The sequence below is a fragment of the Sinocyclocheilus grahami genome, unplaced genomic scaffold, assembly GCF_001515645.1.
Source record: "Sinocyclocheilus grahami isolate Dianchi unplaced genomic scaffold, SAMN03320097.WGS_v1.1 scaffold344.1, whole genome shotgun sequence".
Taxonomy (NCBI): Eukaryota; Metazoa; Chordata; class Actinopteri; order Cypriniformes; family Cyprinidae; genus Sinocyclocheilus; species Sinocyclocheilus grahami.
Window position 1 is genome coordinate 3,198,469 of NW_015505523.1, and position 25,883 is coordinate 3,224,351.

Genomic DNA, 25,883 nt, shown 5'->3' on the forward strand with positions numbered 1-25,883 from the left:
AGAAACGTGCTGCAAATACGCTCAACACAATCAAATACAGAAGCATGCTGCAAATACACACAACACAACCAAGTAGAAGAAACGTGCTGCAAATACGCTCAGCACAACCAAATACAGAAACGTGCTGCAAATACACACAACACAACCAAGTAGAAGAAACGTGCTGCAAATACGCTCAACACAATCAAATAGAGAAACGCGCTGCAAATACGCTTATCAATGCTTATCAATGTCTACTCTGAAAGGTGAAATTTTTATTTTAACATCATGATCATATGATTCCTTAGCTTTTTTGGATATTATTAGCCTAAATATAAATTTGCAATATTATGGAAGCTGGTTATGTTTTAAAATTACAAAGGGAGTTTAGTCCCATCAGGCTAACGTGACAGTCACGACTCATGCAGCTGTAAGGTTTTCTTTTTCTTTTGTTTTTACTCGCGATCTTTACAACACGCATTACATTACATATTTCATGGCACACTCGCTTTATGCATATTTGGCGCCACCTATTGTTGTGGGTGTATTATTAACATGTCAAAGTCTAGACCCTGAATATAAGACGACCGCGTTTATTCAGATGTATTTCCAAGAAAAAAAACATTGTCTTATATTCAGGTCAATACGGTAATATCTGTTTTGAACCATTGTAATACTGATAACCACCAAAAATAGGTGGTGATGAGAAAGTCACATGATGAATCAAAGCTCATCACAAACAGCTCTTCCACAAGCTGAGAAGGGAAATACTAATATATTTATATTAGTGCACAGTGTCATTCACACAAACACTAAACACCATCATGGTAACACACGATACTGAAATAATTCAGTAAACATTAATTTAACAACATTAGATGTCAGATAAAACCCTAATGTACACAACTGATGAGAAAAAACTAAGAAAGTTATTTAAATGAAAAAACATAAAATATGAAGTGTCATGCAGGGAATTCTAGGAGTGTCAATTTACATTTTTTCACTGTAAATTATACAATGACTTTTTCTTTTTCACGTCCCCAAAAAAATAAATGTAATTAAATGTAATTACAGTTATTCATCGTATATAGTATGGAAAGTTACTGATAACCAATTAACAGGTTTTTACTGTTGCATTTTTACAGTCTTTTACTGTTAAAATCACAATAATTTTTTACAGTGCAACTTACTAATTAACAAAATTTACTAACTTACTAAACTAAATTAACCATGGTTTTACTATTAAAAAAACTTGGTCACTATAGTTTTTGCTACATTAACCATAGTTTAACCATATTTGTACTACTGTGGTTATACAAAGGGTAATCAATATGCCAAAAAACATGGTTACGACACTTAATTTGCTGGTTCTTTTTCTATTTGCATTTGTTTTCTGAAGTTGCAGCACGATGAGCTATCTCAGCCACCGTACTCCGCAGTCTAACAGTAAATGTCAAAATGACTGAGATGGCCAGTAAAATCAAAGAGGTGGGCTTTACTCTTCATAAAGGCTGAAAATCCAGTGCACCACTTCAGTTTTGACAGAGAAAGAATGCAAGTTGTAAAGAAGCAGCGAAACATTTAACAAATACAAAAATAATGAGATGCTAACTACTCAAATTGTCAAATTTTCTTTTGAACTAAAAAATTTTGACTTTAGAAAATATTTACGTGAAACAGAAAAATATAAAAAAAAGAATTGTATGAATCTTGTATTTCATAATTTAATGTGATTGTAATTTTTTTTTTAAAGCTTTTTTTTTTGCTTTTTTTAAGCATATTAGGCATATGATTACGAGTGAATGTGTGCATATTTTAAAAATCCATTCAAATCCTTAAAAAAAAAGAAAAGACAACTACCATACTATACACTATACAGTATTTTTTAGCATTTGAATTGTAGTGGACAACTGCAAATCAGATGTACAAAACCAATATTTTTCCTTGAGCTTTTTCTCCAGTCGCGAGAACAAAGTTAAAGAATTTAGTAGAGCATGCAAGGTTATAAGGAAATTAGTTTTTTTTATTATTAATTTCATTTCATTCCTGTTCTTTCACTTTCATAACTTTTTGAACCTCAGACTCCCTCATCTCTATGTGTGCTTTTAGCATTATTCAGTTTTAGGAATATGATTCTTTATCTTTTTTACTCCTGAAATATTCAAATATATTTTGGTCTTAATAGCTTGTTTTTCTGTAAATATGATGTAATTTGATCATGTATGCCTGTGCCCATACACTTAGTGGTCTGCCACAGTCTCTGGCTATTAAGAAACCCTCACATTCAAGCTCTGTAACACCATGGGTAGCTCTTGCATGTTGTGAATTGCTTTGTTGGACATTGTAGAAAACTTCAAATGCTGAGAACAGAATTCCGGACAGATGTTTAAAGAAACAGGCTGTTTCTTTTAGAAATAATCTCAATTAGAAACCGCAGGGCATAGCAAGAGGTGAAACGATTGGAGCCAAGGCTACATTCCTGGTTCTAACAGTTCTCTGTGATTAAATAAAAGCCTGAATGTTTCATTATGTTTTCTAGCAATGTCCTGCTGGCTTTGAAAGGCCCCTGCTGAGCAAGCCAAGTTTTATATAGATCTAAAAGAAGTCATCATGTTTGCGGAACATTTAGTTCTTTTAGTGTCATCCTCCCATGCCTTGCCGTTTGCTTTGTCTTTTTCTTTCTTTTTTTATTTGCAGTGCCTCTTTCTTTCTTGTGTTTGCAGTGCTTCCTCTCTGTGAGGGCGGCTTTTATATGATATCCGGATATGTTCATCACTGTCAGGAAGTTGAGCCGTGTCAAGAGCCTGAAGGCCGTATCGAATGAGGGTAGAAGCTTCGGAGAGTGAAAGACATTGTGAGAATAGGGGAGAGTGTGTCTGCATGAAGGCATCAGAAGAAGACTGATGGAAGCTGACAAACATTAAGAACCCTAGAGAGAAGGAGGGTGTATGCAGTAAGAAAAAAAACAGGAGAAGCTCTCTCGCTCTAAGTAAATACGTGAAATTGAATGAGGACGCAAACTCAAATACACCATCCTGTTCTCCCTGGAGAGTCACGGTCATGAGTCTGAAGTGTGTTTGTCCTTTCACAGTCATCATGGCCTTTTCCCCTTCTATCACAGTAGAGATGGACTTCTTTAGTATGAGGCACTTTCCATGAAAATGGTACAAAATAAGGACCGAAACTCTTAAAAACATGTTTTTTCTTTGTCAACAAATTGTTAACATCAAGAGTTCAAACTAATGTCAGATGATCTGTTTTATTTTCTGTTCAATTCCTTTGACGTTTGCCATTTTGGCAACCCTGAAACCAAAATTTGGAATGTTTTTAAATGCATTTCGAAACCTTAATTGTGTCATTTCTTAGAAATATGCATGAAATAAACATTAAAAAATTGCTAGAATGAGTAACAGGGTAGCACATTTAGTGTAAATGAAGCTGTTGCTAAATAGCGATTGGCTAGTTTGGGACCAAATGTTAGTTCATAGCAGTGTTGGGCGATATGCTCAATTGTCATGTCCTATCGTCAGCCTGTGAGATTGCCGATACACAATTTTATTGTGCAAATTTATTTAATTATTTATTTACTAGTTTCATTGCCGGAAAGTGAACCAACTCCAGTGTAAGGCTAAAAGCCTAATGTTTTTAATATGACTGAATTTGTATTTAACATAACAATTTAATAAAAACATTGTAAGTTACTAATTGTAATGCTTACATTTCCTCAAAAAGCAGCTACAGAAAATGAGCAAAGAACATTTACCTTACCAAAGAACATCATATCTGACTTCAATCTAGTGCAAGTATATTCACTTTAAACACACTTCCATTATAATCGGTGAAGCTATCTACACTGAATGTTGAATAAATCTCTTATACTTACATTGCACATACGTCTGCCCTTTGTTGTTTATGATGAGAATTTGCGAGTCAGAATTCAGTCACAAAACTCTGCTGTTTCAGTGATGACTCATCTGAACGCATGTAATTGACCATTGCATTCATAAAATCAACAGAATCATGTGTGATTGGTTAGAACACGCAACACTGTAAAAACACGGAAAAAGAGATATGATGGAACAAATAAGCCCTAATATAATATTAGATAATATTAATAGTAATAATAATAATTGTCTCGCTATCATCAGAGTTATCAGGCACAGGCGATATGTCTGACTATCATCGATACACAATACTATCGTCTATCGACATAGCCCTAGTTCGTAGTTGTTAATGAACTTAATACCATAAATTGCCATATGTTAAAGAAAAATAATAGTTAAATAATTGTATTTTTACATTTGGGTAACATCTTGATGAATACAGTCAGTGCCACAGTTTGTGTAAAAATTTAGAAGATTGTAGATTTACTACTTTACCACTTTTACCGTCATCCTATAGAAAGGGTCAACATTTTTGGGTTTTGCAATGTTAAAAGTGTAAGTGTTTTCTAATGGTGAGAAATCAAGCAGTAACACGGTTGTGACAGATATGATGTTTTTGTTCTTTTAAATGAGTTAATGAGTTAAAGGATTAGTTGACTTTCAGAATAAAAATTTCCTGATAATTTACTCACCACCATGTGATACAAGATGTTCATGTCTTTCCTTCTTCATTTGAAAAGAAACTAAGGTTTTTGAGGAAAACATTCCAGGATTCTTCTCCATATAGTGGACTTCAATGGGGATCAATGGGTTGAAGGTCCAAATTGTTGTTTCATGCAGTTTCAAAGGGCTCTACATGATCCCAGCCAAGGAATAAGAGTCTTATCTATCGAAACATTAGGTCATTTTCTAAAAAAATTATACATTTACAAATATGTATCGTGTAGAGCCCTTTGAAGCTGTATTGAAACTGTAATTTGGACCTTCAACCCATTGATCCCCATTGAAGTCCACTGTATGGCGAAAACTTTCCTCAAAAAAATAAAATTCTTTGCAACTGAAGAAAGAAAGACATGAACATCTTGGATGACATGGGGGTGAGTAAATTATCAGGAGTATTTTATTCTGGAAGTGAACTAATCCTTTAACGCAGGGGTCACCAAACTTGATCCTGGAGGGCTGGTGTCCTGCAGAGTTTAGCTCCAACTTGCCTCAACAGACCTGCCTTCAAGTTTCAAGTGTATCTAGTAAGACCTTGATTAGCTGGTTCAGGTGTGTTTAATTGGGGTTGGATGTTTAATTGTGTTTAATCAGTTTCAAATAAAATATATTTCTATTTTAATATATTTTAAAATGTAATTTATTCCTGTGATTGCACAGCTGAATTTTCAGTAGTCATTACTCCAGTCTTTAGTGTCACATGATCCATTAAACAAACAAAAGATCTTACTAAACCCAAACCTTTGAGCAGTAGTGTATCTGGTATATCTAACAGCAAACATAGGATTTGTCCCTCTTATTCACTTTAAACACACTTCCATTATAATCGGTGAAGCTATCTACACTGAATGTTGAATAAATCTCTTATACTTACATTGCACATACGTCTGCCCTTTGTTGTTTATGATGAGAATTTGCGAGTCAGAATTCAGTCACAAAACTCTGCTGTTTCAGTGATGACTCATCTGAACGCATGTAATTGACCATTGCATTCATAAAATCAACAGAATCATGTGTGATTGGTTAGAACACGCAACACTGTAAAAACACGGAAAAAGAGATATGATGGAACAAATAAGCCCTAATATAATATTAGATAATATTAATAGTAATAATAATAATTGTCTCGCTATCATCAGAGTTATCAGGCACAGGCGATATGTCTGACTATCATCGATACACAATACTATCGTCTATCGACATAGCCCTAGTTCGTAGTTGTTAATGAACTTAATACCATAAATTGCCATATGTTAAAGAAAAATAATAGTTAAATAATTGTATTTTTACATTTGGGTAACATCTTGATGAATACAGTCAGTGCCACAGTTTGTGTAAAAATTTAGAAGATTGTAGATTTACTACTTTACCACTTTTACCGTCATCCTATAGAAAGGGTCAACATTTTTGGGTTTTGCAATGTTAAAAGTGTAAGTGTTTTCTAATGGTGAGAAATCAAGCAGTAACACGGTTGTGACAGATATGATGTTTTTGTTCTTTTAAATGAGTTAATGAGTTAAAGGATTAGTTGACTTTCAGAATAAAAATTTCCTGATAATTTACTCACCACCATGTGATACAAGATGTTCATGTCTTTCCTTCTTCATTTGAAAAGAAACTAAGGTTTTTGAGGAAAACATTCCAGGATTCTTCTCCATATAGTGGACTTCAATGGGGATCAATGGGTTGAAGGTCCAAATTGTTGTTTCATGCAGTTTCAAAGGGCTCTACATGATCCCAGCCAAGGAATAAGAGTCTTATCTATCGAAACATTAGGTCATTTTCTAAAAAAATTATACATTTACAAATATGTATCGTGTAGAGCCCTTTGAAGCTGTATTGAAACTGTAATTTGGACCTTCAACCCATTGATCCCCATTGAAGTCCACTGTATGGCGAAAACTTTCCTCAAAAAAATAAAATTCTTTGCAACTGAAGAAAGAAAGACATGAACATCTTGGATGACATGGGGGTGAGTAAATTATCAGGAGTATTTTATTCTGGAAGTGAACTAATCCTTTAACGCAGGGGTCACCAAACTTGATCCTGGAGGGCTGGTGTCCTGCAGAGTTTAGCTCCAACTTGCCTCAACAGACCTGCCTTCAAGTTTCAAGTGTATCTAGTAAGACCTTGATTAGCTGGTTCAGGTGTGTTTAATTGGGGTTGGATGTTTAATTGTGTTTAATCAGTTTCAAATAAAATATATTTCTATTTTAATATATTTTAAAATGTAATTTATTCCTGTGATTGCACAGCTGAATTTTCAGTAGTCATTACTCCAGTCTTTAGTGTCACATGATCCATTAAACAAACAAAAGATCTTACTAAACCCAAACCTTTGAGCAGTAGTGTATCTGGTATATCTAACAGCAAACATAGGATTTGTCCCTCTATTGCTTAAAAAACTAATTAACATTTACCTTAATTTGTACCCTATTTATGATGGTATTGTCATTAACTTCTGGTAAAAAAAAAAAAAAAAAGCTGAAGTATGAACGCTCCACTGGATGTTCACATCCATGATAGCTCCTTTATACTCCGTTGGTTACAGAGCCAATGAGCCTTCTACTGGCCATACAAGAGAGTAATTGATCTTTACCTACAGCATCACGTGACCCTCATCTGTGCAGCACGGCGCCATAGAATCGATATCAAGCCTTACTTAGATGAAGACAATAGTTTTGAGATCACTTTGTGCAGCATTTATGGTCACCAGTGGATTTGTGAAGACCATCTCAATGTGTCTGTGTCAGTTTTAGCTTCTAGTTGATTATGAGGCAGTACAGTTGTCTTAAGAGATCGCAGGACATGTAGTGTAAGTGTTGTCTCTGTCAGCTTCTCTCATCATTACTGCTGAACAAGCCCTTCTAACGGCCTAGAGGTGTTCTTGTCAGAACCAGCCAGGTGCCTCCAGCTAGATGCTGCAGTTCTCCCATGAGGTTGCTGTTTCTGGTATCAGGGTGTCATCACTCATAATCCTCAAGAAACTGCTTTTGGAAAATGGGAACTTGGAAGTTCTGACACTTTTCCTCAATTTCTTGTTATTATTGGTTTATCATTGATTAATAGAAACAATGGTGGACAAGTATACTGATAATTTTTTTGTGCCTTTTTCTTATTGTAAAACGATATAAAAGTTCTTTAAACAACTTTTAATTTTGTGAGATTTATGAAGTTGTCCAAATGGGAAAAAAATGAATGTAATTCAATATATATTCTCTGAAAATAACATACACTACCATTCAAAAGTTTGTTTTTTAAGAAAATAATACTTGTATTGAGCAAGGATGCATTAAATTTATCAAAAGTGACAGTAAAGTCATTTATTGTTAAATTTCTATTTCAAATAAATGCTGTTCTTTGAAATCAAAGAATAACAAAAAAGTATTGCATTTCCACAAATGTATTAAGCAGCACAACTGTTTTCAACCTTGATAATAATAAGAAATGTTTCTAAAAAACCAAATCAAAGTATTAAAATGATTTCTGATGGATTATGGAATAAAATTAAGCAATAAAATTACATTTTAAAGGGGTCATATGATGCTCTTTGGAGTGTTACAAGCTTTTGGTGCATGAAGAAGATCTGTAAAGTTGCAAAGACTAAAGTCTCAAATCCAAAGAGATATTCTTTATAAAAGTTAAGAGTCAGCCACACCTAAAACGGCTCGTTCAAACTCGCCCCCACATGTCTACGTCACGATGTGGGAAGATTTGCATAACGCCGCCCAAATGTTGACGCAAAGAAAGAAGGCGTAACTTTTATTCTCGCTGTAGTATTGTTGTTGCCACTGCCGCCATGTCGTGAAGGCGCTGTGTGCTTCGTTGTGAAAGCGAAACTACTTTGTTTGGCCTTCCAAAAGATGATGATATCCACTTCCTCGTGCCTAGAGCTGATCCGTGCTGGTTGCTGAGGAAATACATCAACTTTGCACTGTGGATCACCGGATCGGCTTTCACCGTGGACGAAGCGGAGTCCAGCCCGGGGTCGTCACATGTGGTTGCCGCATGCCCGCCGGCCGCTCCTTCGTCGAATCCGCCGCCGTTCCTCACTCTAGGCCTCCGGCCTCCGCTCACTTAATCAGCATCTTCTCATCACCTCATCAACCTGCTCCCTTTGTGTTAAGCATATTACATTGTTCAGTTTTCTCCTTAAATGATGATGTGAGGTACTATTCTCAGTGTAGCCGGAATGCTATATAGGATTTTACATATACTATACACACATGTAAATATTTTTAAAATATATACATTTATGTGTGTGTATTTATATATAGATAAATATACACAGTACACAAATATATTATGAAAACACTGTAGTATATTGTAGTAATATTCCACAATATTATAAATATAAAATAAATGCAGCCCCATTGAGCATGAGACTTTTCAAAAATATTTAAAAAATCTTACCAACCCCAAACTTTTGAACGGTACTATAAGTAAATCTTAATATCGTACACGATTTCCTTTTCAAGTAAATTTTATCTTATTTTAAATGTGTTGAGATATTTTTGTAATTACTGATTAATAAATTAGATGCACAAGCTCATCTGAACCCCCACAAAGATGAACCATGAGAAAACTTTTTTTTAATGTTCTTTAATTTTGTCTCCTTTGAATGTGAGCACTCAAGTTTTCTTGTTTTTGTCTAAATTAAATGGCATCAGCAACTATTTTTTGTAAAAAAAAAATGTTATTCAGCATTTTTGAAATTGCATTTTTTAAAATGAATTGTTTAATTTATATTTTAATTGTGCAGCATTTTGGGTAAATGTGAAAATACATTTAGCAACCAGTTTTAGTAAAACAGAATATGAAAGATTTTTTTTTTCTTTTTGTATATGAGGATTTGCTCAGGTTTCCTTTTTTACGCAGTACTTAATTGTAAAACCTATCAGTGAAAATTACTAAATGAAGCCATTTCATTTCACACACAATACTAAAAGTTCATTGCACTTAATAGAGATGGGTTTTTTAAAGGGGTCATGACATGAACAATCAAATTTGCCTTGATCTTTTGGCATATAAGTGGACTTTATATCATTATGAGAGCACTGCGAGCATCGAAATCAAATAGAAACCATCATAATCACTGACGTTAGATGCAGTTTACAGATGCCTGTTCTCAATTAAACGTTATCCTATTCCTAACTCACTGGGTTTTAAAGTGTTTGGGTCAACCTGAAGTGGCGTTAGCAATCATTTTACTTCAATAATGCGATTTATTTTTGCTGTCATTTTTCTTTTCTCTTTTAAATTTGAGTTACCAACTAAAATTTTATTAGAGCAAGTCATTTCACTTTGATTAAATATTTTACATTTTGTTTTTTTTGTTTGTTTTTTGGGAGTCATGCAATAAGACCAGGGAATGTGTGTGCTGTTACAAAAAACGTGTTGTTAAATGCACTGTAAGTCACTTCGTATAAAAAAAAAATCTGCTAAATGAATAAATGTAAATCAATAAATTGAAAGCTGTCCCGATTAATTGCTTTTTTTTTTATTAATAAATTGTTTATTACAGAATAGATCACTCAAAAATACAAATGATGTTTAAATATTTTACATTTACATTTTTATTTTTTTTTTTTAGTGGACTGTTGCTTTAAGAACTTAATCTGTATGAGGACTGTATCTAACCCTCACTGTGAATTAGGGCTGCACGATATTGGAAAAAAACTCACATTGCGATATTTTGTTTTTCTGAAATATATTTTGCGATATGAAAAAATAAATCAGATGACTTGTATAGCTCTATTTGGGGGGAAAAAATCAATGATTGGGGTACTATGAATATACTATGAACCCATTATAATCAGTGATGCTCTCTACACTGGATGCAGCCCGGCATGACACGACAAATCCCAGACAGTAAACTGATGCTCGTTCTATTTATGACGTACTGACACAAAGTTCAAATGTTTTTTAAAGGTTGCTTTGTCACGTCCGGTGTAGACACGGTGTCTGTGTGTGAGAAAAGAAAACGATCAGTATAAATATGACGATCAGTAAACATCGCACATCCTGTCGCGATATCGATGCTGAAACGATATATTGTGCAGCCCTACTGCGAGTAGGGCCTTTTGTGGTGGATGCCCATAGTAAAGTAAGTTAGAATTTGACTCTCAAAGAACTAAAGTTGCTTAGGCTGCGTATTTTGTACATTGTACTAGCTATCGTCTTGTCAAGACTCACAGGAGAGAGAGAGAGAGGTGGAAAGGCGGTAAAGCTCAGCAGCTGCAGTGGAGTCATCACAGCCAGAGAGAGAACAGGCCAGCTCTGTCTGCATCACTGCTCCTGCATGCATGTGATCGGCTAACCACCTATGTGCCAATCAGAAGGTTTTAACTGGGTAAAAGAGGGCAGAATGTCGCCTGTAGCAATCATAAGGAACCGTTCCATCATCTCCTCCACCACCTCCTCCCTGTGCTGCCCACACTTGTCTTCCGTGCAGTCGGAGTTTTGTGCTCTTCATGGAGTGTGTAAAGACATTTATGCACTCTAGGGGTGCTTTGGAAATAAAAAGCATGCTCATGATTTTAGACATCACACTCTGACAACAAAAGCGCCCGTAAAAATGAGACCATGCGATTAGTACATGCTGTTCCTGACTGGAACGAGATATCAAATCTGTGTGAAGCCGTGCTTTTTTCCGGTAGTTTTTGCAGTCTGATAGGTCTTAGGACAATCACTTTCTTCTTCTTTATGCTCACCAAGGCTGCATTTTTTTAATAAGAAATATAGTAAAAATAAATATTAGCATGTAAAATAATTGTTTTCTATTTTAATATATTTTAACAGGTAATTTTCAGCAGCCAGAATGGTCAGGTTCTTATTATTTTCAATGTTAAAAGCAGTTTTTGTTGCTTAATATATTTGTGGAAACGGTTATACATATTTTCAGGATACTTTGATGAATAGAAAGTTTGAAAGAACAGCATTTATTTGAAATATCAATATTTTATAAATGCCTTTCCTGTCTTTTTTAATCTATCTTACCCCAAGCTTTTGAATGGTAGTGCACAGTTTCTACAAAAAATATTGTGCAGCACAATTGTTTTAAACGTTGATGATGATAAAAAATGTTTCTTGAGCACCAAATCAGCATATTAGGTTAATTTCTGAAGGATCATGTGACACTGAAGACTGGAGTAATGATGCTGAAAATTCAGCTTTGTCATTGGAGTACATTAAAATACTAATAAATAAAAATTATTATAAATTGTAATAATATTTCACAATATTACTGTATTTATCATCAAATAAATGCACCTTACTGGGCACTCTTTAAGTATTCTGCTCACTAGGTTTTATAAAAGAAATCAATCATGTATTGATAAAAATAAATTATACACATACACATTATTTCTCCATATCATTAAATCTTGGCTACATCCTGAGCTTCAAAGACCATTTGCGATATACATTGTAACAAAGAGCTTAGCATAACACACAGACCAGGCAGACAGGAAACCTCCCCCAACTGCGCCACTGCCCTCTTTTTCTGGTCCACACCTTCACCCCTACCTTTTTCCTTTCATCTCCGTCCTGTTTTTCTCCTCCTCTTCTGTCGACTGTTATATAAAAATGGTCTTTAGTGGGCTTGACACAAAAGAAATGAAGAAACATAACTGGAAATAGCAAGCTTCATCTTGAAGCCTTAGCTCATATAACACGTTACTTATTTTTAGGTCTTGCAGATGAACAGACCTTGATGTTGTTGTTGTTGCTAATTATCTCCAATTAAATCTCCAGTTAAGTTAGCTGAGCTAGAATTAGTACAGTAGAGACATTAAGCTGATTATATTATGACATTTTAATCAGGTTTTTTTGAGGCCTGTATATGCCATGCTGCCAGTTAACTGCAGCGCTCTTGTTTTTGGTTCAAAGCGTTATGTGCCATATGGCTTTTTATTCCAGATTCTCTTAAGCAATTAACCTGGGAGCTATCATATCAGATTGATCTCAATTAGAGCTTCATTACAGCTTCATTCCACAATACGGAATATCATTTTTACAGAACAGCTTTTTATTCTTTTGGAATCTGGAAAAGGGCTGATCATACAAGAACAATTATGACTATTCAGTCCACTTTTGAATGACATTTGAACAAATGGTTTCCCCGTTTTAAACACCAGTGTGTTGAAGTGTTCTATGAGTCCCCCTTTCATCTTTTCAATTAATTGAAAAACATATCCACCAAAAAAAAAAAAATGGGGAAAGAAACATTACAGCATATTTATATACTTTCCCTCATTAGAGGGCCCAGACATGTTGTGCTTCTTCGCAGCAGTGAATTTAGACAGATAATGCATTCCCTCTTTGGGTTTGAATGTTTTTTTTATTTTTTATTTTTTATATTTACCCCTTTAGTTCAGCTCCTCATTAGCATTCGAATAGTGTTTCTTCTGCATAAAGTAGCGGCTGATTTATTCAATAATTTATTAATTGGTTAATTAATCTTGTTGAAACAGATGCTTTAGGTTGTAATCCCCCATGCCTTGGGCCTGTCGTAAAAAAACAAGCCTGTCCTTGAATTCATATTTCTTCAAATCCTACTTGTCATTCTTTGTCTTCACATAATTAGATTTTGAGCCTTGTTGTGGTTCGAAATAATGGCGGTCATCAAATAATAGCCAATCCTTTGTGTCAGGAGCATTATTCTCATCAATCCTGTCCTCCCCTGATAATTTGTTTTCATCTAATTTTTATAGTTACCTCATTTGTTCGTATCAGCCTTTCCTAAATGTCACCCCCCTCAAATGTGGAGTCTTTTTTTCACTATCTACACCACGCTTTCCTCCAGGTCTCTTGGATTGACGGTCATGCTACTGTTCGAGTTTGAAGTTGAGTTGGAGTTGGAGTTGGAGGAGTTGTTGGAAGCGAAGGCATGTAGATAGTTCTGCGTTAGGCCGTACTGCTCGCTGCTACCCGTGCTGGTCGTGCTGGTGGTGGAGGCACAGTGGGCAAGCATGCCATGTAGGGACTGGCTACGTCGGGTCCAGATGACGCTCAGACGCTTGGCGTAGCTGTAACACGTGGTGGTGGTGATTTCACCCACGTCAAAAGAGCAGCTACGCTTGGTCTTGAGTGCTTGCCTCACGTCTGAGCCTCCTTCCCTTCCGTCATCTCCATCTTGTGCCAGTGCAAGCGAGGCCAAGACTTGTGTTTCCATGTCTCTGTCTTTCTCCAGGGACTTCCTCAACTTGAGCCTACCTGCTCGCTGTTGTGTCGGCGTGGGCAGTGTGTTACTTGGGGAGTAATAGAGTGTCAATCTCTCACTTTCTGGTGTGAGAGGACTAAAACATTTTTCCCTCACTACCCCGTCTCCCCTATCGCGTGTGCCACGGTGTGGCTCCGGGCTCTGTTTAGGTTTCGGCAGAGAGCTGGGCTTGTGTTTGTCATTTGTTCTTCGGGCCAAGAGTCCATTTGGCAACGCCACCATCATCATACTGTTGTTTCCGTTCGTCTGGGCGTAAACATCCACCCCTTTGGCTGGAAAGAACTTGCCCGGCCTGTTGGCATCGTCCCGACACTCTCCGCAGACGCGATGGCGCACCATCATGGCCACAGTGAAGACCAGAAGGGTTACTACCACCACGCCACCCACCATCACTGTCAGCGTGCCGCCCAGGAAGTGAGCGTGCAGAGAACGACATTCTGGATAATCCTCTTTAGTGCTGAACTGGATGCAGCCCAGTACCTTTGTAGTAGCCAAGGAGGAGATGCCATCATCAAATATGGCCAAGACGCACAGGCTGTAGTCTGCTCCTGACACCAAGTTTTTCAGCAGGAAACTATTATTGGTTGGAGGCAGAATTCTGACACCAAATAGAAAAAGAAGAGAACATTTATGAGAAATTAAACATCATATCAAAGAAAATATCCTGACAGAAATACATTAAGCACAACAAAGTGAGTTTCAGAAGCTAAGTTTTGTAGTGAAAATGGCTTAAATCAATACCCTGCAATGAAGGGATTCTAGAAATGAGCAAATTAATAATAAGCTACAGATGTTGTGGATGCGGCAGTCTGACAAGCGGTGAAGCATTTTTACATTAAAGCTAAAAGGCTGCCGACATGCTTCTTGCCTGAAGGACTCCTGCCCACACTAGTCTTTAGAATCTGCCATCTCTGTCCGTACAGTACTCTTTAATAGACTTCTTTGACTGTGTCCAGTGATTTGCTTTGGCTGCTTGGTATATACTGTATGTCTGTAATGAAAATACTTTGGATGGCTACACCTGATTCAAGTCCTTAAATTCACTTTACTTTGAGAGGTAATTGGCGTTTACAGCAGAAGGACCTTGAATAATTTTCAATCTCCTTTGCACTAGTTTCAATAAGCTATTTGCCTCCTTTCTTTTCCGAGACAAGAATATTTTGTTGAGATTCGTCAATTGTATTAATTAATTAATTTATCTTTCCTTGAGTCTCCACCTCAGTAAAAAGAACTGTGGTGTTATTGAATACGTGCTGCACTGTAAGGAATAAAATACATTTGAATTCACATTCATGTAGACTTCTCTTATTTTTGAGCTCAGTGTGTCACTTCATATCAATGAGACATTTGCATGCTTATCTGCATATTACATTTCAAATTCTCATGGATGATTTGAATTACAAGCCTTACAGAAAACATGTCTTAATGATCTGATGTTAATGAAGTCTTAGTTGTTTCTTTATGAATTGTGTTGGCCAGTCATTTTGAAAATGAATGATTTGATTTTTTTTAAAAACAACTGAGAAGCAAAATATTTTTCTGTGGTTATTGACATTATGCCACAAATGCTGTCAATAGAGTTTAACTTGTATTAAATGTGGAGTGTCTCTTGAATGTGAAAAATATCTAGGAAAATCTCTTTAGTTTAGCAATGCACTCAAGGTGGCCAGTCAATGTGCATTAATGTCTGTCTTCTGGCCTAGAGTAGCTTATTGTTTACTCTTACAGATTCCTGCATGTTGATGGGAATAGCTGTAGTAACAGCTCCATTATGAAGATGCCTGGCCTCCCACTCATGTACTTCTCTGCCTGCCATCACTCAGCAACTGCTGCTACTTCTGCTACCCTCATCCCCCTCTCTTCGGCCCATCCTCCTGTATCTATATATATATATTTCTCTCCTTGTCATCCAAACCTGCCCCTCACCTTCACCATTTATTATTGATCCCAATCCCTGGAAATCTCACTGCTCCTTTCTTTTGTTAAGCCTCTCAATGTATGTCCTTACCATGCAAGAATTGGTTCTTCTGTGCATGTGCATTGAATGTTGCAGCTCTCTTCAATGTTATTGAGTTGAAGAGCCTCTAGTAAGGTTGTAAAGGGTAAGGAAAAGGTAATGAAAAGGAAGAGTGAAATAAGCAAATCAAATCGTAAAATAAAGACTACCATGAAGGAATTTCTGTTTTCATGTCTGTAATAGAATATTTTCATGCAAACTATGTTGTTTGTGCATCCAAATACTACTGCACAATATGCAAAAAGTATCCGTATTCATGATCAGTAGTTGAACAATACCCAGATGATGTACTGCATGTGCTGAGATTCTGAAGTGTGCAAACAGTGGACACTTCACTATCCCATGAGAGAACACAAGCTGAAGAACCATCAGACTTGAAAGATGATAAAAAGCCAGGTGGCTTCTTTGTGTAGGTACTGTTTGTACAGAGAAACTTTCTTTTGATTTAGATATTGTTAAATTAGCAGCCAAATAAATAGTTTTCATATTCGTTGTTAGTGTGTAAAAGAACCAAGCCAACCACTACTGACTTCTTCCACCTGTCTAAGAGTTGGTGTAAGCAACTACTACAGCCCTTCCCTTGTGACCTGCCCCATCTCTCTGTCCCCCTTCTCTCTACATTTAGATCCATTTCACTCTTCCTGATTCTTTGTGACACCATCTTCAAATGTGTAGGTTTTGCCCTTTTAAAGGGTCCATCCTGTTTTCCCCGGAGTCAGCAGGTCCTCTCACTCCACTCCACTGCTCTGCTTTCTTTACCTCTCCCTGGCTATACATAGCTGCCTGTATCTCTTTTAGCTTCATGGCTCAACTTGAATCTTCTATCCGCTTTGGGCTGTGTCTGTTTCCTTTGGCCTTATCCTTCCATCAATATCTGAAGCCTAAAATCCACGAACATGAGCACCAAAGATGTTTACATGCATTCACTTGAAACGCATGAAAACCAAACACTAAAAACCAAGACATAATTTTCTCTTCTCTTTTTTTGTCAAAAGTGCTGCAACAAAACAGAAACAAGATATCCTTACCTGTAAACAAGTGCGTCATCAGCTGTGCTGTTGTACTGGATCTGATACATCCACACTAAGAAAGGCATTGAAGATTGACCCATTTTCCAGCGAATCTGTGCTGAATTGGATGTCACACCTAGAACTCCTACCAGGGTTTCTGTTCCTCCATTACTGCTTCCACTTCCTCTTTCTCCAGTATCTCCCTTGCCTCCAGTGGCATTCCGTACAGTCACTGCACCAGTTCCTGCCCCTTCAACCCCTCCACGGCCACTACTAATATCAGAGGATCCAGGGTCTCTGTGGTTGATGAGAGTTATTGTACCATTCACTCTATGAGGAAGAGGGATGATCTTCAAGTCTACTAGAGCTGTGGATTCCCCTGCAGCATTGATGGCAATGCATGTATAGGTGCCATCATCTCTAGCACGGGTCACCAAAAAATCCAGTGTGCCATTATAGTATGAGCGAATGCGACTAGAGTTGGCCACAATACGGTCATCTGGTGACACCCAATGAATGACTGGCTCAGGGTCACCAATGGCTCGACATTTAAGTGTGGCTCTTTGGCCCTCCAGCACCCACAGCTTGTTGGTATTACGGGTGATCAGTGGAGGCTCACATGTGAACTCTTCCTCTGGAATGGACCAGAAGTATCGACCTGCCAGATGAGTAGGTGTGGCACACGTCTCCATGTCATCTTCCCGAGTCAGTCGTCGTAGCCACAACAGCTCACAGTTGCAGTGCAGCGGATTCCCCCCAAAGTTAAGGCTGATGATTGAATTGTACGGTGTTGGACTGACAACCCCAATCTGGGATCTGGAAAACAGTGGATCAGGAGGAAGAGTCTGCAGTCTGTTCGAGGTCATATCCAGTCGGGACAGTTTATAGAGCTCACTGAAAGAACCCTCAGCAATCTGGTCTATTAGATTGTGATCTAGATTTAAGGTGTGCAGGCTAGCCATATTCTGAATAGATTCCCAAGGAACCCGGCGAAGGTTATTGTAGGAAAGATCCAGATCCTCCAGAGTTAGCAGGAAGTCATTAAAAGCATCCTCCGAAACATCTGTGAGCTGATTGTTGTTGATGATGAGATGCTGAAGGTTAATAAGACCTGTCAGATCCTGAGGCCCCACCACTGTGAGACGGTTGGTGTCCAGGTGAAGCGAACGCAAACTCTCCAGATCAACAAAGGCCAGTGGTTTCAGAGCATGTATGGTGTTGCGTGACAATGTCAAGTCAACTAGTCCTGTCATATTGGCAAAGTCTGCACCTCCCACTTCCAGGATGTAGTTGTCAGCAAGACGCAGCTCCACAGTGCGGCGATCAATGTTTGGTGGCACAAAAAGAAGACCTTTATTCACACACAGTGTGCTCAGAGACTCTGATAAGTTCCGACACACGCAATGGATGGGGCAGATGGACACCATGCCCCATGTCTCCCCTGCCAACACACCTTGTCCACTCTGCAGCAGTATGGAGCTGAGGAGACCCAGCCAGAAAATAGTTGACTGTAGCATGGGACAGGGGCGGACACTTGTTGTGCTGACAGGGATAGATGAAGCAGGACATCTCCTTGGTTGGATCCATTTCAAGCTCTCCTGTTCTGGCAACAGATTGGTTCCTCTAGATGGACTCACTGGTTCTGTGCGTGGCATGGTAACCAGGTTGTCCACAGACCTGTGTAAAGAGAACAAACATTAGAGGCTTCAACTCAGAACTGGAAGAAGTTGAGCACTCTCTGTCTCCCTCAGTCCTAAGCCTGCTAGTCCATTCACTAATCCCCTGCCCAAATGCGGTTATCCATTAATTGCCACTGAGACTTGGTGTTATGCCTAGTCATTCATCCAGTATAAGCTCACTTCATCTTGTAGTGTATCAAAGAGGAGTTTATCGTGAGCCAATCTACCAGTGTCCATTGCTTCAGATTAATGGTGTACCTGGAATCCTTTGTCATTTGTTTAGATTTCAAGGCATTTATCATGTGCCCAGCAAGTGCAGCAAGAACTTTTAAACTTTTCCCCTGGTTTATGAGCGAAAGAGAGACTCGATTTGGCTGCCAGGGAATATCGTGAGCCAATCTACCAGTGTCCATTGCTTCAGATTAATGGTCTACCTGGAATCCTTTGTCATTTGTTTAGATTTCAAGGCATTTATCATGTGCCCAGCAAGTGCAGCAAGAACTTTTAAACTTTTCCCCTGGTTTATGAGCGAAAGAGAGACTCGATTTGGCTGCCAGGGACAAGCCACAAGATGATCAGTCACATTCTAAGTGATGAATGTCTTGGCTGTCTTCTCATCGCAGATGTGAGATTATGTGGCTCTTGTTGTGGCTGTGTGTGCAGACAAAGTGTATCTATTTACCCAAGTCTTATGTCCTTCTGTTTGTTCTCCTCCCTGCTGCTCCCTGCTCTCCTACAGGGGTCTGATTACTCCATTAACCTGATACATAACTGTCTGTGTGTGTCGCACACTTGGATAGAACTGCTCCAAACAATCAGTGCAACAACAGTAGGGAGCGACACAAGCTGCAACGAGTGTAAAATGAATTTTAATTGATTTCACAAGACCGAAACCCTGTGATATCCAATGCACAATTGTCCTTAAACATTTGCAAATGCTTGACTTGGTTTAATTAGTCCATCAGTTGCGGTCAACAAATGCTGCAATGTTATGCTGATGATTCTATCTGTTGCTTGTGATTTTGGCCTGTTCATTTCAGTCTTACATAATGGCTCCAGTATCACTCTCGCAAAGCAGTTTTAAAACAAGAGAGTGTGTGTTTAAGTGAGAAAGGGAAAGATGAAGAGATAAGATGGGGCAGCGTAGGGAGTAGAGTTATATCCTATAAATAACCATGTGCAATTGGCTCAAAGCTGTATGCATGCAAATTTGCTATAAAGAATGAATACCCAGTGGAATTCATATTAATTGTTCTGAATCTGGAATTACACACTGTAAATATCCTGCAAACAATTGACAAACCTCATGGGCTTCTACCTGCCAGCAGTAGAATATTTTGTGCGTGGAGGGAAAGGAGAAAAATTACTGTCATTTTTCATACCTGTTGTGTCCGTTTCATTAAGATTTAAAATGGTTTCCAATCCTTTCAGTTATTTTATAGACAAACTGCCCAGCTAGTCCCATCATTGCTTCAGTTGAAAATCCAGAGGGAAACACTGTGGAAATATTCAGGTGTGCTAAGGGTCGATTTGTGCCCATAGTGAATCGTCGAAAATCCTGATGATGTGAATTTGATCTGTGGTCAAATGGATGACTTACTGACAGTCACATCCTCACTGCTTTGCTGTTCTTTTCTTCGCCATGAGTCACTGACCCGTTTCCATAATCCTTAGTGAGCTTCAGTTAAATGGAATTGGGTAATTCTTGGTTGTTTTTTTCTTGATTTTCATTGTTTCCTGTTTCATCCAAAATTCTCCTTTATTTCACAGCATTATTTAAGTCAGAATCCAGTGAAAGCTTGTTTTATTCAAATCATATTTTATTTGCAAAGGTGCTTCCAGTAGCAAGTGGCTTCCAATCCATTTAATCTCGTAATGTAGGTATTATGAACTAATAATGATTTTTATTACTAATAGTATAAAAATGTTATGTACTGTGTTTTTAAATCATTAATATTCATAATACATGACCTAATGTTAACTTGAAATGTTAAAATGTATTAGTATAATAATTTGGGGTCTGTCAGATTTGTTAAAAATATGTTTCATGCTTGCCAAGGCTGCATTTATTTGATCAAAAATACATTAAAACAGTAATGCTCTTTTAAATGCTATAATTTCTGTTTTAATATATTTTAAGATGTAATTTATTCCTATGAGGGCAAAGCTGAATTTGACTGAAAGACTGAATTACTCATGTCTTCAATGTCACATCATCTATTCAGTAAGCATTGTAGTATGCTTTATGCTCAAGAAGCAATCCAAACAGTTGAAAACAGTTGTGCTTCCTTATATTTTTGTGGAAAGTCTTTTTTTTCAGAATTCTTTGATGAATAGAAAGTTCAAAAGTACAGCATTAATTCAAAGCATAAATCTTCTGTAACATTATAAATGTATTTGCTGTCACTTTTGATCAATTTAATGCATCCTTAAAAATAGAAAGTAAAAAAGAAACCCTACTGATTCAAACTTTTGAATGGTAGTGTATGCAGGAACAAACATTATTAATAAATGCTTAATAAATATTGAAAAAGTGTTGCTCATTTTTGCTGTTGCATTAAATAATGTTAACAATGAATGAATCTTGTTGTAAAGTGTGAGCCTAAAAACAATGTCTTGGTCCAGTGTTATGACACTTACTGTTGATGCAAGCGGTCACGGTTCAAAGCCCACTGTCTGTACCAAATCATGAGAGAGCCGTTCTTATAAGCTGAGCTGTATAATCATCTTATGAGCATGAGGCTAATACAGCTTTACACGGCCAGAAAAGTTGAGAAGTAGTGAAGGAGCCAAAGATGTTCAGTCCAAGTTACACTTTTTCCTCAGTTTCTCATGTTCTGTCTCTGATTCCTGTAATCTTTGTTTTTCTGGGCTCTGTGATTTTAGGTAAGCATGAGTCACTCAGTCTTTATGCGGGTCTATATATAGAGGCCTGACTGCATGCAAACACAGCTAAGCGGACGGCACGCAACATTGCCAGTGGCCCGCTGTAGCCCAGCTCCACACGCTTCAAGCATGTAACCGGTGGGCTCAGAGTCTGCTAAACCTCGCTGCGGCTGACGTATCAGACTCAAGATTTGGACGGCGAGGCAAAATCAGTCTTGGTTCAGTTAAATCATGTTTCAAAAAATGACAGATCATGAATAATACATTTAAGTACCATAAGACAAATATGAATGATTCATGTGTGTATGTACGTTAAGAAAGAGACTGCAACTGCTGGATCCAAGCCAACTAATTGCTGTGAAAGAGTGATTCCAGCAGGGGTACATACACCCCGGGGGAAACTTAAGCGGGTTACTATAAGATTTAGTTTTTGGTTCTTGAACCTATAGGAGTGAATTTACAACTTAAAATATTAAGACTTGAACTAATTTATTTCCTTTTTAAGGAAACTAAATAATATGTGTGGTTTGACAATTAATGTGTGCATTTATTCATTTATTTTGTAGTAAAATATGCACTACTGTTCAAAAGTTTAGGCTTAGAAAGGCTTTTTTTTGGAAGGAATTTAGTATTTTTTTATTCAGGAAGCATGGATTAAACGCCCCTCGTTTCTCTCCCCACTGCTTCTTTTGTTTTTAATTTAGCAAACGGTCCAGGGAAACCCTGCCCTCAAAGTAGGAAACCATCACCTACAGGCACGAAGAACCTTCATATAACCGTGCGGTTGAGTCCCCACTGATGTCGCTTATTGCCATAAATCAATGCCTTGTTTTGCTCTGTATTCTTGAACTGCGCGAGTCTGTGGTTTGTTGGTTCTGATGCAGAGAGCAAGTCGATGTGAGTGCAAGCATTTGCGACTGCAATGTGTCTGCTACAGCAAGGGCAGAGTGAGCGGGAGGGAGGGAAGAGAGAACGAGAGAGAGAGAGAGAGAGGGAGGGGAGAGTGGCAGAGCCTGAAGCAGTCTTGGCTCTCGGTATGAGGGGAGAGACGAAATGTAAGGGTAAAGGCAGAATGGGAGTGCATTGGCTGACTGGGGTGTGAGGTTGGATCTGGAGAGGAATTGCTTAAAGCTTTGTCCCTCTGACAGTACATAACAGCAGGGCACCATCAGTCAGCAGACACACTTAAGAACTTTTGCCACCAATTCTCCCACAGAGTCAATTTTCATCTTCTGTGAATGCAAATTCATTATATATCATTAAAAATGGATAAGAATAGCTGATTTTGAGAACTTTTGAGAGATGCATGGGTTGTTGGAGGTGGGCAACAAGGGTATTCTGATGCCCTTGACAGGATATGACATGGCTCCAACCTTATCCCCAAAACAGCTTTGTTGACTATTTTTGCTTTTTAAGTGAAAAAAATACCTTAAAATGAGTGAAAAATGAAATAAAAAAGTGAAATTCATAAATGCATAAACTTTCAAATATCAATGAAAACAGTAACACCTTTGACCGTAATGTTCAATTTGTTAACATTAATGTAGGTATTATGAACTAATAATGATTTTTATTACTAATAGTATAAAAATGTTATGTACTGTGTTTTTAAATCATTAATATTCATAATACATGACCTAATGTTAACTTGAAATGTTAAAATGTATTAGTATAATAATTTGGGGTCTGTCAGATTTGTTAAAAATATGTTTCATGCTTGCCAAGGCTGCATTTATTTGATCAAAAATACATTAAAACAGTAATGCTCTTTTAAATGCTATAATTTCTGTTTTAATATATTTTAAGATGTAATTTATTCCTATGAGGGCAAAGCTGAATTTTACTGAAAGACTGAATTACTCATGTCTTCAGTGTCACATCATCTATTCAGTAAGCATTGTAATATGCTTTATGCTCAAGAAGCAGTCCACTTTAGTATTTTTTTATTCAGGAAGCATGGATTAAATTGATCATAGGTAAAGGTAAAGACTTTGTACATTGCCGCCCCCCCCAATAAATATAAAAAATTTTTACCTTTGAATTATTTATCAAATAATCCTGGAATAAATGTATCTTGGTTTTCACAAAAATATTAAGCAGCACAACTGTTTTCAACAGTGCTAATGATTGTAATAAGAAATCTTTCCTGAGCATCAAATAGCATACTGTAATAACTGTATTTTAGTTTAATTGTATTGTAATTTAACAGTATTACTGATTTTACCTGTATTTCAAGTAAATGCAGCCTTGGTGAGCATAAGACTCCAGTAGTGTATGTGTTTATATAAACAATGCAAATCTGCAGGATTTAAATATAACGATCACTGTTTCCTCACAATTTGAAGACTTAATCTTGTGTACTATTTCTCAAAGATGTTCTTGCTGCTGGGACCTTTTTCATTGACATTTGTATAAATGATGATGCGTTTTTCTGATGGGTGATATTTCATACTTGTTGAGGTTTGAAAGATGAAAATAAAAATAATATAAATGTCTTGAATTTAATTAAACACCCAATGTGGATTTTACTTATGAATAAACTTGCTCCTAGGCCTTTCTCAGTTTCTCAGCCGATTGCCCTCAGAATTGTCAAAACTTGTGTAATACTTCATTATAATAATAGTAGCTTTTATAGTAATAATTAGCTATAATGTGAATATAATATGAATACGTTTCTAGTTTGTTGTTGATTAAGGCATAATTGAGTCTTTCTAATGAGGCTGTGGAGAGACAGAAGGTTGGGAAACAGAGTAAAGCACAGTGGACTTGAGATATTTCAGCACCCTGGACAGCTCCAAACTCTGAGCTACTCAAATTGGTTAAATCTGTGAGACTACGTTGTGATATCGCCATCTGTACTTCCATCTGTCTTGATATACAGGTCCCGTGGCTGGATGGGTTGGCATTGTAACTGCTCATTTTAACCCTGTATTCTTCGATGTGGTTGCTCCTTATTTCTAAATGTAAAAATCCAGACAGGTAGCCTTGAATATATCCACAGCCTGTCTGTGCTTAAATGTTTAAACTCCAGTGTTTTCTCTCTCCCGCTCTCTCTCTTATTCTGTTTCTTCCCTGATTTTATCCAGCCATTGTAGAGCTTGTGGGCAACAAATTGTTTCCAGCAATACCCTGTGGTTTACCACTAAACAACACTGTCCAAGCAAAGCTGTAAAAAGACATTTCCTTTACCAGCCATGAGAAAGCTTTGATTATTGTGGATTTATGTGCATGCTTGTGCTCTTCAGCATCATGGTTATTTTGTATTGAACATGTGGACAGGATGTGGTTGTAGAATCATGTTATTGAAAATCCCTTGTTTGCTCTGCTTTCCAAAAAATCATTAACTCTCTGTTATGTATTTTTATACCATTGAGTAAAAAAAATCAAACATCGCTTTTTTTCCTCTTTATATTTCAAATAAATACTTTTTATTTAATTATAGTTTTGTTTCCTTAAGGCAGCATTGAACCATAAAATTGAAACAATGGATGTTTACGTGCCTGAAGTAAATTTGCACATCTTTCTTTGAAATACTAATATAGTTATCTACATAATGTAGTATGATTCTAATAATAAGGTTTAATTCACTGTCCGTTTTTGCATTTCTGTTACTTAGAATATGGTCCTCCCTTCTGCATAAAGAAGAGACTCATGAATTGGGCGTTGTCTTTTGGTTCAGTGAGTCAAAATTAGTTTGTTGCCTGGAGGCAACACAGTACCATAGAGGGTTAAACTTGCTGCCCGTCAGCTATGGTAGTCGCAATGGCTTTCAGTACATCAGTATGCATCTTATTGTACAAGTATGCAAAGTCTGTAGCTTCAGACTCTTTGTCTTACACAACATTATGTACTTCATGTCTCCGGCATTGTGTCTATGTCTGTATAAAGTTAAAAGTTTGGACGCACATGATTGATTTTGTATTAAGACGTACAGTAAATTAAAGGAATAGATCACCCAAAAATGAATTATAAATGCACCCTCATGCCATTGCAAACATTTTTAACTCTGTGGAACATTTTGAGAAATATCATTCTTGGACCATACAATCGTCAGTGGTGACCAACACAGGTTTACTAATGTTCTTGAAAATATCTTTTGTTTTTTGTTTTTATTTTTCAACACAGAAGTAAGCTATTTTCTGTAAATGTCATGCGATTCATTAGGTATATAACTAAAGAATGACAAAGTACAGTATACAGTAAAACTATTTGCAAAACAAACCATTGTGTTCATGATTATTGTAACAAAATATACCAACATCAAGCAGCATAACAGACTGTTTTTGTACAGCTAACTGACACCAGAAGTCTTGCGCTTTCAAGCCAGAAATGGCTGCGTCTGCTTTTACATTTAAAATGCTTACAGTTTGTTTTTTGAGAGGAATAATGTAAAAGATTGGAATGAGGAGGAATCCTGGAGTCAGAAGAATCTGGGTCAGAGTGCTGGCGGATTAGAGCTGACTCTTTCCAACTCTCAGTTCTTGG

General features: G+C 37.2%; 2 protein-coding genes across 2 annotated transcripts in view; one reads left to right on the top strand and one right to left on the bottom strand.

Moving 5' to 3' along the window:
* Window positions 1-25,883, top strand: part of pcxa (pyruvate carboxylase a) — a 153,659-nt gene that overhangs the window by 101,252 nt on the left and 26,524 nt on the right. The window lies entirely within an intron of this gene.
* On the bottom strand, window positions 13,119-20,359 carry lrfn4a (leucine rich repeat and fibronectin type III domain containing 4a). Its single transcript, XM_016228864.1, has 3 exons — window positions 19,895-20,359; window positions 16,852-18,510; window positions 13,119-14,404 (listed from the first exon to the last, which is right to left on the bottom strand). The coding sequence occupies exons 2-3, from the start codon at window positions 18,486-18,488 to the stop codon at window positions 13,369-13,371; spliced, it is 2,673 nt and encodes an 890-aa protein (XP_016084350.1). The 5' UTR covers window positions 18,489-18,510; window positions 19,895-20,359; the 3' UTR covers window positions 13,119-13,368.

Bases quoted from the DNA above. Each gene is read 5' to 3' on its own strand.
- lrfn4a (XM_016228864.1), bottom strand. From the start codon at position 18,488: ATGCCACGCACAGAACCAGTGAGTCCATCTAGAGGAACCAATCTGTTG. The intron at 14,405-16,851 runs GTAAGGATATCT...ATTTGGTGTCAG, and splicing joins GATGACGCACTTGTTTACAG to AATTCTGCCTCCAACCAATA.